The sequence below is a fragment of the Hemitrygon akajei genome, chromosome 15 (genome assembly GCF_048418815.1).
Source record: "Hemitrygon akajei chromosome 15, sHemAka1.3, whole genome shotgun sequence".
Taxonomy (NCBI): domain Eukaryota; kingdom Metazoa; phylum Chordata; class Chondrichthyes; order Myliobatiformes; family Dasyatidae; genus Hemitrygon; species Hemitrygon akajei.
In genome coordinates, this window is record NC_133138.1 from 81,801,092 (window position 1) to 81,813,670 (window position 12,579).

Genomic DNA, 12,579 nt, shown 5'->3' on the forward strand with positions numbered 1-12,579 from the left:
ACTGATAAAGCAACGTGGCATCCGTCATCAGTGAGCCCCATGACTCAGGCCATGCTCTCTTCTCACTATTGCCATCAGGAAGCAGGTACAGGAGTTTCAGTATTCATACCACCAGGTTTAGGAACACTTATTACACCTCAATCATTTTGCTCTTGAACCAAAGTGGTAACCACTTAAAGTCACTTGCCCCACAACAAAACTTCCAAGGACTCTTCATCTCATGTTCTCAATATTTATTTATTATTATTCTGGGTTTTTTTTGCATTTGTACTATTGTAGTCTTCTGCATATTGGTTATTCGTCCGTCTTGTTGGGTATGGTCGTTCATGGTCGTTCATGGTCTTTCATTATCTTTCATGTTCTTTCATGATCGTTCACACTCTTCCATGGTCTTTCACCATCTTTCATGAACTTTCATTCTATTGTACTTCTTGGATTTCCTGTGTATACTTCAGGCAGATGGGCTTGTCAGCCATGCTCATCTAGGAGAAGGAAGACTCTGATTTCAAACCTCTGCCGCCTTGTGGTTATACCTATGCTTGGGGAAGGCTTCAGGAGTAAACTCCAGGGAAAAATCCGGAGCTGGAGTCCCTCAGGCAGTACTAGGTTAAGTTCAAAGCTAATTGGCAACTCTTACAATGCTGTTGATACCAAACTGTGTTGGTTTCTGCCATTCCTTTGGGTTCATCAGATCAGATACATGGAGCGGGGAAGCTTACTACACGGACAACCGCTTGCTCTCCATATTGTACTGCCCTAGCTTAAGCATCTAGACAACATGGTTGACCCTGACCACCAGAGGCCTTAGACTGCATATGCCTGCAAGAAATGGTGTATATGGTGACATATATGTACTTTTATAATACATTTACTTTGAAGTAAATTCAGATGTAAATTATGATAAGGACAAATGTTATGATTCAGAATATCAAGTAACCCTACCTTCCCTCTTTGATTTGATTCAATTAAAGACATCCCACCCATCAGGTAGATATATTTTAGCTGTTTCTTTATGATTTGGATCAGGTTAATCAATTATGTCTTCAGAGTCACCAGGTATGTAAAGCACAGCACTCTTTGCCTGTAACTGCACATGTTGCTCTTTAACTGCTTAGACAAGATCTAATGCCATATGACTTCGGACAGCAGTCATATGTGTTGCAATAATTTCTGATGTTATTTTCTGCAGCATCACTATAAACTTCATGACCATTATTTCATAACTTTGTTTGACATCTTCTGGGCCGGTTATGATTTGCAAACTGTAGCCTAGCATCATAGGCATTGAGTCAGAGATTGCTAGCACATTAACCTCCGCGCTTTCTGTCTTTGTTGGGCACCACGTTAGCCCATTTGCAGTGGCTAACATGTGTACTCTTGTCTTCAACTTTTACTGCTGAATTGATAGTCAGCAGCTCTTGATAAGGTCCTTCCCAATGAGCACCTAAAAGCTACATATATAGTTTCATGATCAGTAACCTCTCACCTAGAATTACAGAGTTATTGAGTCATAGAGAAGTACAGCAGAGAAACAGGTCCTTTGGCTCATCTAATCCATGCCAAAACCATTCAAACTGCTTAGTTCCATTAACCTGCTTCAGCACCACAGCCCTCCATACCCCTACTATCCATGTACCTTTCCATTCAAGTCAATGAGGCTGCTGGATTTCTGGGGTTTAGATGTTTCAAAAGGGTCTGGGTAGAAGAGGTGGAAAGTGACATTGCTAATCATGGATAATATTACAGCTGCAGGAAGAGAAGACCTTGTGGTGGGATTCTCAGCTCAGTCAGTGTGGGTGGAAGTCAGAGATAGGAAGGGAGCAATCACTCCGTTAAGAGTATTGTATAGACCCCCAAAAGAAACATGGACACAAAGGAACAGATTGGGAGGCAGATTTTGGAAAGATGCATAAATAATTGGGTTATTGCTGGGGGGGACTTCAAGTTCCCTAATATTGATAGGCACCTGTTTATTACAAAATTTGTTAGGTATATCCAGGAAAGATTCCTGACTCAACATATCGACTAGAGAAGAGGCCCTAAAGGATCTGCTGCTAGGCCATGAAGAGGGTCATGTGTCAGATCTCTTAGTGTGAGAAAATTTTGAGAACAGCGACCACAACTCCCTTACCTATACTATAGCTTTGGAAAGGGATAGGAGCGGATGGCATGAGAAAGTATTTAACTGGGGGAGGGGGAATTATTGTGGTATTAAGCAGGAATGTGAGCACAAATTGGGAACAGATCTACTCAGGGAAATGCACAACAGAAGAGGGAAGGTTGCTTAGGGAGTACTTGCAAGGGGCTCTGGATAGGTTTGTTCCATTGAGACAGGGGAAATGATGGTAGAGTAGAGAAACCATGGTTGGTAAGAGATGTGGAACACTGTGCCAATCGGAAGAAAGAAGCTTGGTCAAGGTTAAGGGAGCAAGGATCATACAGGGCTCAATAGAATTACAAGGTAGCCAGAAAGGAGCTGAAAAATGGACTTACGAGAGCTAGAAGCAGGCATGAGGCCTTGGCGAGTAGGATTAAGGAAAACCTCAGGGCGTTCTGCAAGTATGTGAAGAGTGAGTGTAAGACTGATCAGATATTGAGGAAACATGCTGCACAAGCCTGACTGAATTCTTTGAGTATGTGATGAAGCACACTGATGAAGATAAAGCAGTGTATGTGGTCTATATTGACTTTAGTAAGGCACTTGATAAGATTCCCCATGGCAGGCTCATTCAGAAAGTCAGGAGGAATGGGATCCAGGGAGACTTGGCTGAATCGATTCAGAATTGGCTTGCCCATAGGAGGCACATGGAGCATATTTTGCCTGGAGGTTGATAACCAGTGATGTTGCATTGGGATCTGTTCTAGAATCCCTGCAGTTTGCGATTTTTAATAATTGACTTGAATGAGAAAGTGAAAGGACGGGTTAGTAAATTTGCCGTGAAAGTTGCTGAAGTTGTGGAAAGTGTAGAGAGTTATTGTAGGTTGCAGCAAGACATTAGACAATAGACAATAGACAATAGGTGCAGAAGTAGACCATTCAGCCTTTCGAGCCTGCACCACCATTTTGAGATCATGGCTGATCAACTACTATCAATAGTTGACAGAATAGTTGACATTGACAGAATGCAGAGCCGGCCCGGTGGAGTTCAATGTGGAAAAGTGCGAAGTGATTTATTTTGGAAGATCAAATGTAGAAGTAAGATAGAGTTAATGGTAGGATTCTTGGCAGTGTAGAGCAAAGGAGGAAACTTGGGGACCACTTCCATAGTTCCCTCAAAGTTGCCTTGCATTTTGATAAGGCTATTATAACCATATAACCATATAACAATCACAGCACGGAAACAGGCCATTCCGGCCCTCCTAGTCCGTGCCGAACTCTTAATCTCACCTAGTCCCACCTACCCGCACTCAGCCCATAACCCTCCACTCCTTTCCTATCCATATACCTATCCAATTTTACCTTAAATGACACAACTGAACTGGCCTCTACTACTTCTACAGGAAGCTCATTCCACACAGCTATCACTCTCTGAGTAAAGAAATACCCCCTCGTGTTTCCCTTAAACTTTTGCCCCCTAACTCTCAAATCATGTCCTCTCGTTTGAATCTCCCCTACTCTCAATGGAAACAGCCTATTCACGTCAACTCTATCTATCCCTCTCAACATTTTAAATACCTCGATCAAATCCCCCCTCAACCTTCTACGCTCCAATGAATAGAGACCTAACTTGTTCAACCTTTCTCTGTAACTTAAGTGCTGAAACCCTGGTAACATCCTAGTAAATCGTCTCTGCACTCTCTCTAATTTATTGATATCTTTCCTATAATTCGGTGACCAGAACTGTACACAATATTCCAAATTTGGCCTTACCAATGCCTTGTACAATTTTAACATTACATCCCAACTTCTGTACTCAATGCTCTGATTTATAAAGGCCAGCGTTCCAAAAGCCTTCTTCACCACCCTATCTACATGAGACTCCACCTTCAGGGAACTATGCACTGTTATTCCTAGATCTCTCTGTTCCACTGCATTCCTCAATGCCCTACCATTTACCCTGTATGTTCTATTTGGATTATTCCTGCCAAAATGTAGAACCTCACACTTCTCAGCATTAAACTCCATCTGCCAACGTTCAGCCCATTCTTCTAACCGGCATAAATCTCCCTGCAAGCTTTGAAAACCCACCTCATTATCCACAACACCTCCTACCTTAGTATCATCAGCATACTTACTAATCCAATTTACCACCCCATCATCCAGATCATTTATGTATATTACAAACAACATTGGGCCCAAAACAGATCCCTGAGGCACCCCGCTAGTCACCGGCCTCCATCCCGATAAACAATTATCCACCACTACTCTCTGGCATCTCCCATCTAGCCACTGTTGAATCCATTTTATTACTCCAGCATTAATACCTAACGACTGAACCTTCTTAACTAACCTTCCATGTGGAACTTTGTCAAAGGCCTTGCTGAAGTCCATATAGACTACATCCACTGCCTTACCCTCGTCAACATTCCTCGTAACTACTTCAAAAAATTCAATAAGGTTTGTCAAACATGACCTTCCACGCACAAATCCATGCTGGCTACTCCTAATCAGATCCTGTCTATCCAGATAATTATAAATACTATCTCTAAGAATACTTTCCATTAATTTACCCACCACTGATGTCAAACTGACAGGTCTATAATTGCCAGGCTTACTTCTAGAACCCTTTTTAAACAATGGAACCACATGAGCAATACGCCAATCCTCCGGCACAATCCCTGTTTCTAATGACATCTGAAAGATCTCCGTCAGAGCTCCTGCTATCTCTACACAAACTTCCCTCAAGGTCCTGGGGAATATCCGGTCAGGACCCGGAGATTTATCCACTTTTAAATTTCTTAAAAGCGCCAGTACTTCCACCTCTTTAATTGTCATAGGTTCCATAACTTCCTTACTTGTTTCCCACACCTTACACCATTCAATATCCTTCTCCTTAGTGAATACCGAAGAGAAGAAATCGTTCAAAATCTCTCCCATCTCCCTCGGCTCCACACATAGCTGACCACCCTGATTCTCTAAGGGACCAATTTTATCCCTCACTATCCTCTTGCTTTTAATGAAGGCATATGTTATGTCGGGCGATTCAGTTCAATACATGGAGTTCACGAACAACTATGAAGTGAATGATTAAGCATTCTGATTTTAATCATCTTTGTTGGTGGATACGTTGTGCTTGAAAGAACTTCAAAACTCCACTTTTAGATCCTGGTATTGGTGTGGTGAACTATATATACCTGTCTGGACACGCCCCCCCTGCTGACTGCTCCTGTGGCTCCTCCCACTGACTGTGGCTCCTTCCACAGACCCCGGTATAAAGGCGATTGGGGCCTGAGCCGTGCCCTCAGTCTCCAGGATGTAGCATGGTGTTCAATTGCTGCTTGTTCTTTCTTCCAGTCAATAAAAGCCTATATCTCGCCTCACGTCTCAGAGAGTTATTGATGGTGCATCAATTGGACAAAAATATAAGTCTAAGTTTTGCACTTAAGTGAATAAATTGCACCAATGATGTACTCAAATACTGTTTGAATGCTTCTCATCCCTAGTAAAACAGGGATGACATTGTTCATACTAAGGTTTATATTTACCATTCAACTTTGGAAATCCATTGCAGAGACTATATGCAATAGCCACTGACTTTTCCAAATGGTATAGGTACTGGTGAAGATGAAAGACAAAGGACATCCTGAAGTACCTTAACTCTGCATCTTGCAGATCATCAGCTGTTTATTCCCCTCCAGAGATTCTTCCTGACCTACTGAGTTCCTCAGGTATTTTGTGTGTGTTGCTCAAGATTTCCAGCATCTGCAAAATCTCTTGTGTTAAAGGGCACCAATGTCAGTTTAGGAAGGTTCAGCAAGTCCCCAACAACAAAGAACCCAGAAACACTGACTTCTTTCACATTGTGTTTGTTGTATTATTGTCTTGTATGCAGTCTTTTACTTCACCATCTTGTACTTTTGCACTATATATTTCTTATTGTAACTGATAGTAATTTTTATGTATTGCACTATACTGCTGCCTCAAAACAGCACATTCATCGTACGTCTATGATGATAAACCTGATTCTGAGTTTATTCTGATTTGATATTATTTATGTCTGTGTGCTGTTTGAGTCTAGTTGTCTCCAATGCTACTGAGAACAAGTTTTTCATTGTACCTGTGCCTTGCTATACTTCTGCAGATGACAATAAACTCAATTTGATTGACTTGCCTCCCTTCTTCTACTGGACTATGTTCTCAATGCCACCTAAACACCATATACACCTCATCCTGTTTCACAGATCATCTAGACGCACACATTCCCAAACAGGCATCACTCAAAGCTGCCAAATAAGACCCTATAAGACCTTATGGCATTACAGCTCATCCGGACTGCTCTGCCATTCCACCATGCCTGATTTATTATCCCTCTCAATTTGATTTTCCTTCCTTTCTCTGTAACCTTTGATGCCCTTATTAATCAAGAACCTCTCAACCTTCATGTTAAATATACCCAAAGACGTGGAATCCTCAGCCACCCACAGCCATGAATCACACAGATTTGCCACCTTCTGACCAAAGAAATACCTCCTCATCTTTGTTCTAAAAGAATGTCCATGTATTCAGAGGCTGTGCCCTCAGGTTCAAGACTCACAATTACATGAAACATCCTCTTCATGTCCACTCCATCTGGACCTTTCAATAATCGATAAATTTCAATGAAATTCCCCCCTCACTTTAAATTCCAGCGAGTAAGCACTCAGAATCATCAAAAGCTCTTCATCTATTAACTCTTTCATTCCTGGGATCATTCTTATGAAAATATCCTGAACCCTCTCCAGTGTCAGCACATTTTTCTTAGATAAGGGACCCAAAATTGCTTACAATACTCCAAGTGTGGTCTGACCAATGACTTATAAAGCCTCAACATAACATCCTTGCTTTTATACTCTATCCCTCTCAAAAGGAATGCTAACATTGCATTTGCTTTCCTTACTACTGACTGAAACTGCAAGTTAACATTTAAGGAAACCTGCACTAGGACTTTCAAGTCCCATTGTACCACTGATTCCTTAGTTTTGCTCCCAGTTTAGAAAATAGTCCATGCCTTCATTCCTTCTGCCAAAATGCATGACCATACACTTCCTTTCACTGCATATTATCTACCACTTCTTTTCCCATTAATCCCAATCTGTCTAAATCCCTCTACAGGATCCATATCTCTCCATTTCCTGAATATTCATGTGTCTATCTAATAGCTTCACGATCATATCCCTTTGCAGCCCAATACAGACATCTATCGTGCTCTGTGTTTTAAAAAACCTTACCCTACAGATCACTTTAAACTTTTGCTCTAGTACTTGACAGTTCCATGTTGGGAAAAATATTCCAACCATCTACAATGAGCATTGTGGCAAAATGGTAATGTGGTGGCTAACGTGATACAGTTACAATGCCAGTGACCTGGGTTAATTCCTGATGATGTTTGTGAGGAGCTTGCACGTTCGCCTCATGACCACGTGGCTTTCCTCTGGGTGATCTGGTTTCCTCATAGGCGTATCCGTTGGAGGCTTTAATTGGTCACATAGATGTCATTGGGTGGTGTGGGTCATTGGGCTGGAAGGTCCTATTACTGTACTATATCTCTGAATAAAATCAAATCTATTTACATCTCATAATTTTATAAAATTCTATCAGGTCTCCTCTCATTTTCAAGCTTATTTTAATAACAATAATTTCTACTTGTATGATGCAGTTCTATGCTATTCAATGTTATTTTCTGATTGTCCACTTTGGGACCAGGTCAAGTATACTGTCAAAAGGAAGTAGGGCTTCTGCTTGTTGAATTCCTGAAGTTTGGTAAGATTTATTTAAATACTAGGCTCAGTGCCAGAATGGGTCCCTCAGTATATCATATTATTCATATGGAAAGATGATTACCATCCCTCAGAGTATCCAAGTTTTGTGCATCAGTTGTAGTGTAACATTTGTTTTATCTCCAATAAGATGCTTGTGAGGTTAGTCGTACTGTGGAAACACTCCGTGCTCAAAGGCCAGCAATGACGTAAGTGATGAAAGGCATTCACGGATGTCGGGGTCCCAAAAGTCGATGGGTCCCAGGATCAGATACGTGTTCAAGCAGGAGGCAAGAGTCAGTGAGGCTGGAGTTCAGGGTGAGCCTCAATAGCCTAGGGGTCTATACTAAAGATTGAAGCTTGAAGACGGATGGCTGAACCTGGAGACTGGAGGTCTGTCCTGGACTTGGACGACAATCCATGTGTTTGGGTTGGTGGGAGGGGATGAGGAAAGGTGCTGATTTTGCTATTGTTGTGTTCTGTGTTGTTCTGCTAAGCATTGTGGACATGCCATGTTGGCACCAGAATACGTGGCCACATTTCCAGGCTGTCCCCATCACATCCTCAGGCTGTTAACACAACTGATGTATTTCACTGTACACCAACACGTACATATGATAATTAAATCTGAATCTGACACTCGAACAAGTATTCATCACCAATACTATAATATGGTACAGTCTGTCCATGGGAAGCAAACAGGTTCCACTTTTACAAACATTCATAAGTCAAATCTGTTCATACGCAAAAGTCACTTGTTAATAAACATACTTCCATGTAATTGTAGTGATTGGCATCCAAAACATTTAAGAATGATAAGGAAGAATAATTGCCAAGCAAGGAGAGAAAATGGAAATTAGTTCTGCCATTTGTAGGAATGAAATACTCTATGTAGGTATGTATATTGGACTTTGAAACTTAACATTATTATTGTGAGAGCTCATTCATATGTAAGAATGTACGTAAGCCCAGTGTTCGTAACCCAGGGCTGGCCTGTATTGAGAACATACTGCACTGTCAGAGTGTAGGTCCCGTTCCATCAGACACTTCCAGAGTAAGTATTGCAGAAGTTAATTCAAAAAAGAACATCCTTCTACATTGGCCATGCAAAGGGCAGACAAGCCAAGCACACAGTAAAGTTCTCTCCACACTGTCTCCACAAAGTGCTTCCCTGTTAATCCAATGTGTTACATTTTGCATTTCTCACCCCAGCTCACTCTGAAGTCTCTGAGTGAGAGGGGTTGGTATGGAGCTGCTCAGTTAATGAATCCATGTGGCGTGATAGTATATTAATTTCCTTTCATGGCCAACGAACATTTCATGGTCCCAGTGCAGTTTCAGTTGCTTCACCTATTCTAGTATACAAAGATTAGATATGAAGTTCCAGCCTATAACTTATCACCAATTGTGTATTATTATTGCCTATTTAAAAATGTATTTGTATGATTGTAGGAGATTCTGTGATTGACATTTGAGCTATGTTGTAATGTAATCAATGTGAGATCAGCTGTTGAATTCCCATTCCAAGGGAAGACTATAGAATCAAAGAGTCATAGCAAGGAAACAGGTCCTTCATCCCATCAGTCCCATGTTGACCATCAAGAACCCAGTGATACTAAACCTACAGTAATCACAAATCATTTTACCCACATTTCCATCAACTCTCCCAGAACCTGCCACTAACCTGCATACAAACAGCCTACCAAACCTCATATTTCAGTCCTGATGAAGGGCCTTGGTCCAAAACATGATTTTTTTCACTCTTTTCCGCAGATCCTGCCTGACCTGCTGAGTGCCTCCAGTGTGTGTTGCTTTGGATTTCCAGCATCTGCAGATTTTCTCATGCTCATATTTTTGGAATGTGGGCGGGAACCGGAATCAAATGCAGCCTCAGGAAGAACAAACAAACTTCGCATATTCAGCTCAACAGGTCACTGGAATTGCGTGGCAGCAAATGTGCTCACTCTCCATAGAAAGACAAGCTGAAGTGATCAACTTGGTTTAAATGCTTTGAATAGTGTTAAGGAGCTGGCGATAAAGAGCGGTGCTCAAAACAGAAGTTTATTTACTGCTTTTCAAAACTTGGTTACAGAAGGGACAATGAGAATGAAGCCTGCACAGTGCTGCCATCTGGTGTATAACCCACCACAGCATCTGCTGGAAGATGAGACAGAAATCCAGATTTCACGAAACTCCGTATCAATGTGAAAACCTTCAATCTTCTGACAGTTTCTTCCATCCATTTATCAAATACACTGCCCTGAGTAATTGAGGAGAAACTCTCTGTGAAATTCCAACACTCATGTTATAAACATTTGTGTTTTGTTTAATGCTTTTAATTGTTCCATTTTTCATTAGAGCTATTTCTTCTTGCTTTTAAGCCATTTTATATTGAAAAAGGTCTTGTTTAGTATCTTTAAATTTCTGACATTGAGAAACATTTCAAAAACTTTTATAATTTTGATTGGCGGTCATTTTGAAGGTGAGAATTCAATGGCTGCCACATCTTTCATGGGAGTTTTTTTAGGAGTGGCTTCATCAGGCTTTTCAGATCAATCATTGCCCTTCCACCACTCAAAGCCTCATTATTTGCTTCTGTAAGCACCTGAACTGGAGGGGGTTTAATATCCTAGTGGGAAGGTTTTCTAGTGCTGCATGGGGGATGAGGGGTGGATTAACCTAGAGTTGTAAGGGGATAGGAACCGGAGTATCAGAACAGATAGTGGAGGGGGTGTGGAGACAGGTGTTGTTAAGACCTCAGACAAAGTCAGGACTCAAAGGGTTGAGCATGATGTGACTAATAATCCGAGCTGAATATTTTTAATGCAAGAAATATTGTAGGAAAGTCAGGACATCCCGGGGCATGGATCAACACATTGAATGATACTGTAACAATTAGTGAGACTTGGTTGCAGGAGGGGCAGGACTGGCATCACAGTATTCCAGGTTTCATTGCTTAACACGCAGAAGGGTTTGAAGGAGGAGGAGTGGCATAACAATTTAGATACTTACGGAGTATAAGAAATGCAAGAGAACAAAGAAATCGGGAGGGCTAAAAGAAGACACAAAGGTACGAGGTTTCATCAGGAATTCTACAGAAATTCTCACAAGGAGTTCCCTCGGAACCTGTGGGAGGCAAGTGCAGAAATTACCAGGGCCCTAGCAGGGATATTTAGATCAAGATTAGTGACAGGTGGGGTACTGGAGGATTGGAAGAAGTGAATGTTATTCAGTTGCTAAAGGAAGACATTAAAAATAAACTAGGAAATTGTAGGTTGGTGTGCCTGATATTAATAGTGGGAAAGGTACTGGAAGGTATTCTAAGGGATGAGATATATAAATATTTGGATAGACATGGACTGATTGGGGATAGAAAGCATGTCCTTTTGTGTAACGCGCACAAAATGCCGGAGGAACTCAGCAGGCCATGCAACATCTACTTTCAAATCTCTTACTATCTTTTCTTTCAGTTAGTCCTGACGAAGGGTCTCGGCCCAAAACGTTGACAGTGCTTCTTCCTATAGATGCTGCCTGGCCTGCTGCGTTCTACCAGAATGTTGTGTGTGTTGCTTGAATTTCCAGCGTCTGCAGATTTCCTCGTGTTTGATCTATGGAAAATGGTTTGGGCTGAGACCCTTCTTTTTGTGTAGTATGTTGTGTCTAACTAGTCTTGTAGAGTTTTTTGAGGAAGTTCACAGGAAAGTTGATAAAGGCAAGGCAGTGGATGTTTCCTACATCATCTTTAGCAAAGAACTTAACAAGGTCCCTCATGGGAGGCTGGTCAAGAAGGTTCAGTCACTTGAAATTCAAGATGAGGTAATAAATTGGATTAGACATTGGCTTTGTTGGAGAAGCCAGCGAGTGGTAGTACAGGTTTGTCACTATGTCTGGAGGCCTGTGACTAATGGTGTGCCACAGGGAACAATATTGGGTCTGTTGTTGCTTGTTATCAATATCAATGATCTGGATGATAGTTTGGATTGAATTGGTTAGGACTTTAGACTTAGAAGACTAAGAAGATTGAGGGGAGACATGAAAGGGATGTACAAAATCATGAGGAGTATAGATAGGGTAAATACAAAGAGGTTTTTTTCCACTGAGGTTGGGTGAAACTACAATTAGAGGTTAAGGGTGAAAGGCGAAAAGTTAAAGGGGAATATGAGGGGAAACTTCTTCACTCAGAGGCTTGTGAGAGTGTGGAATGAGGTACCAGCACATGTGGTGCAGGTGAACTTGATTTCAACATTTAGGAGAAGTTTGGATAAGTACATAAAGGGCTATAAGGGCTATATTCCGGGTGCAGGTCAATGGAACTATGCAGCTTAAATGGTTCAGCATTCTGGATGGGCCAAAGAGCCTGTTTCTGTGTTGTACTTTTCTGTGGCTCTATGATTCTATTAGTTTCCAACAGATGCAGACATGGGCAAGGAAAGGCCAATGGGAGAACAGTGCTGGGAATAATGGGTCCAAAGTCATCAATTCCTTTCAAAGCTATCTACTTTCATTATGTGGCCTTTGTATTATCCTAAAGCATTATTTTCCAAAAAATTTAGTCCAATTTGTAGGTTTATCAACCAACATTACATCCTTACTCCAACTTACTGAGGTGTTAGTTTTTCAGTCTGACCTCATGGTCTCTGAAAGGACTTCTCTTGAATGTGGGCTCTGTTATTGGCACAGTTA

General features: G+C 41.4%; 1 protein-coding gene across 1 annotated transcript in view; it reads left to right on the forward strand.

Moving 5' to 3' along the window:
• Nucleotides 1–10,267, forward strand: part of LOC140739508 (sodium-dependent phosphate transport protein 2A-like) — a 61,809-nt gene extending 51,542 nt beyond the window's left edge. The window contains exon 13 of the mRNA XM_073067872.1: nt 9,670–10,267. Within this exon, the coding sequence (XP_072923973.1) occupies nt 9,670–9,882 (213 nt within the window). The 3' untranslated portion in view covers nt 9,883–10,267. The remainder of the gene's footprint in view (nt 1–9,669) is intronic.
• The last annotated feature ends 2,312 nt before the right edge of the window (nt 10,268–12,579 follow it).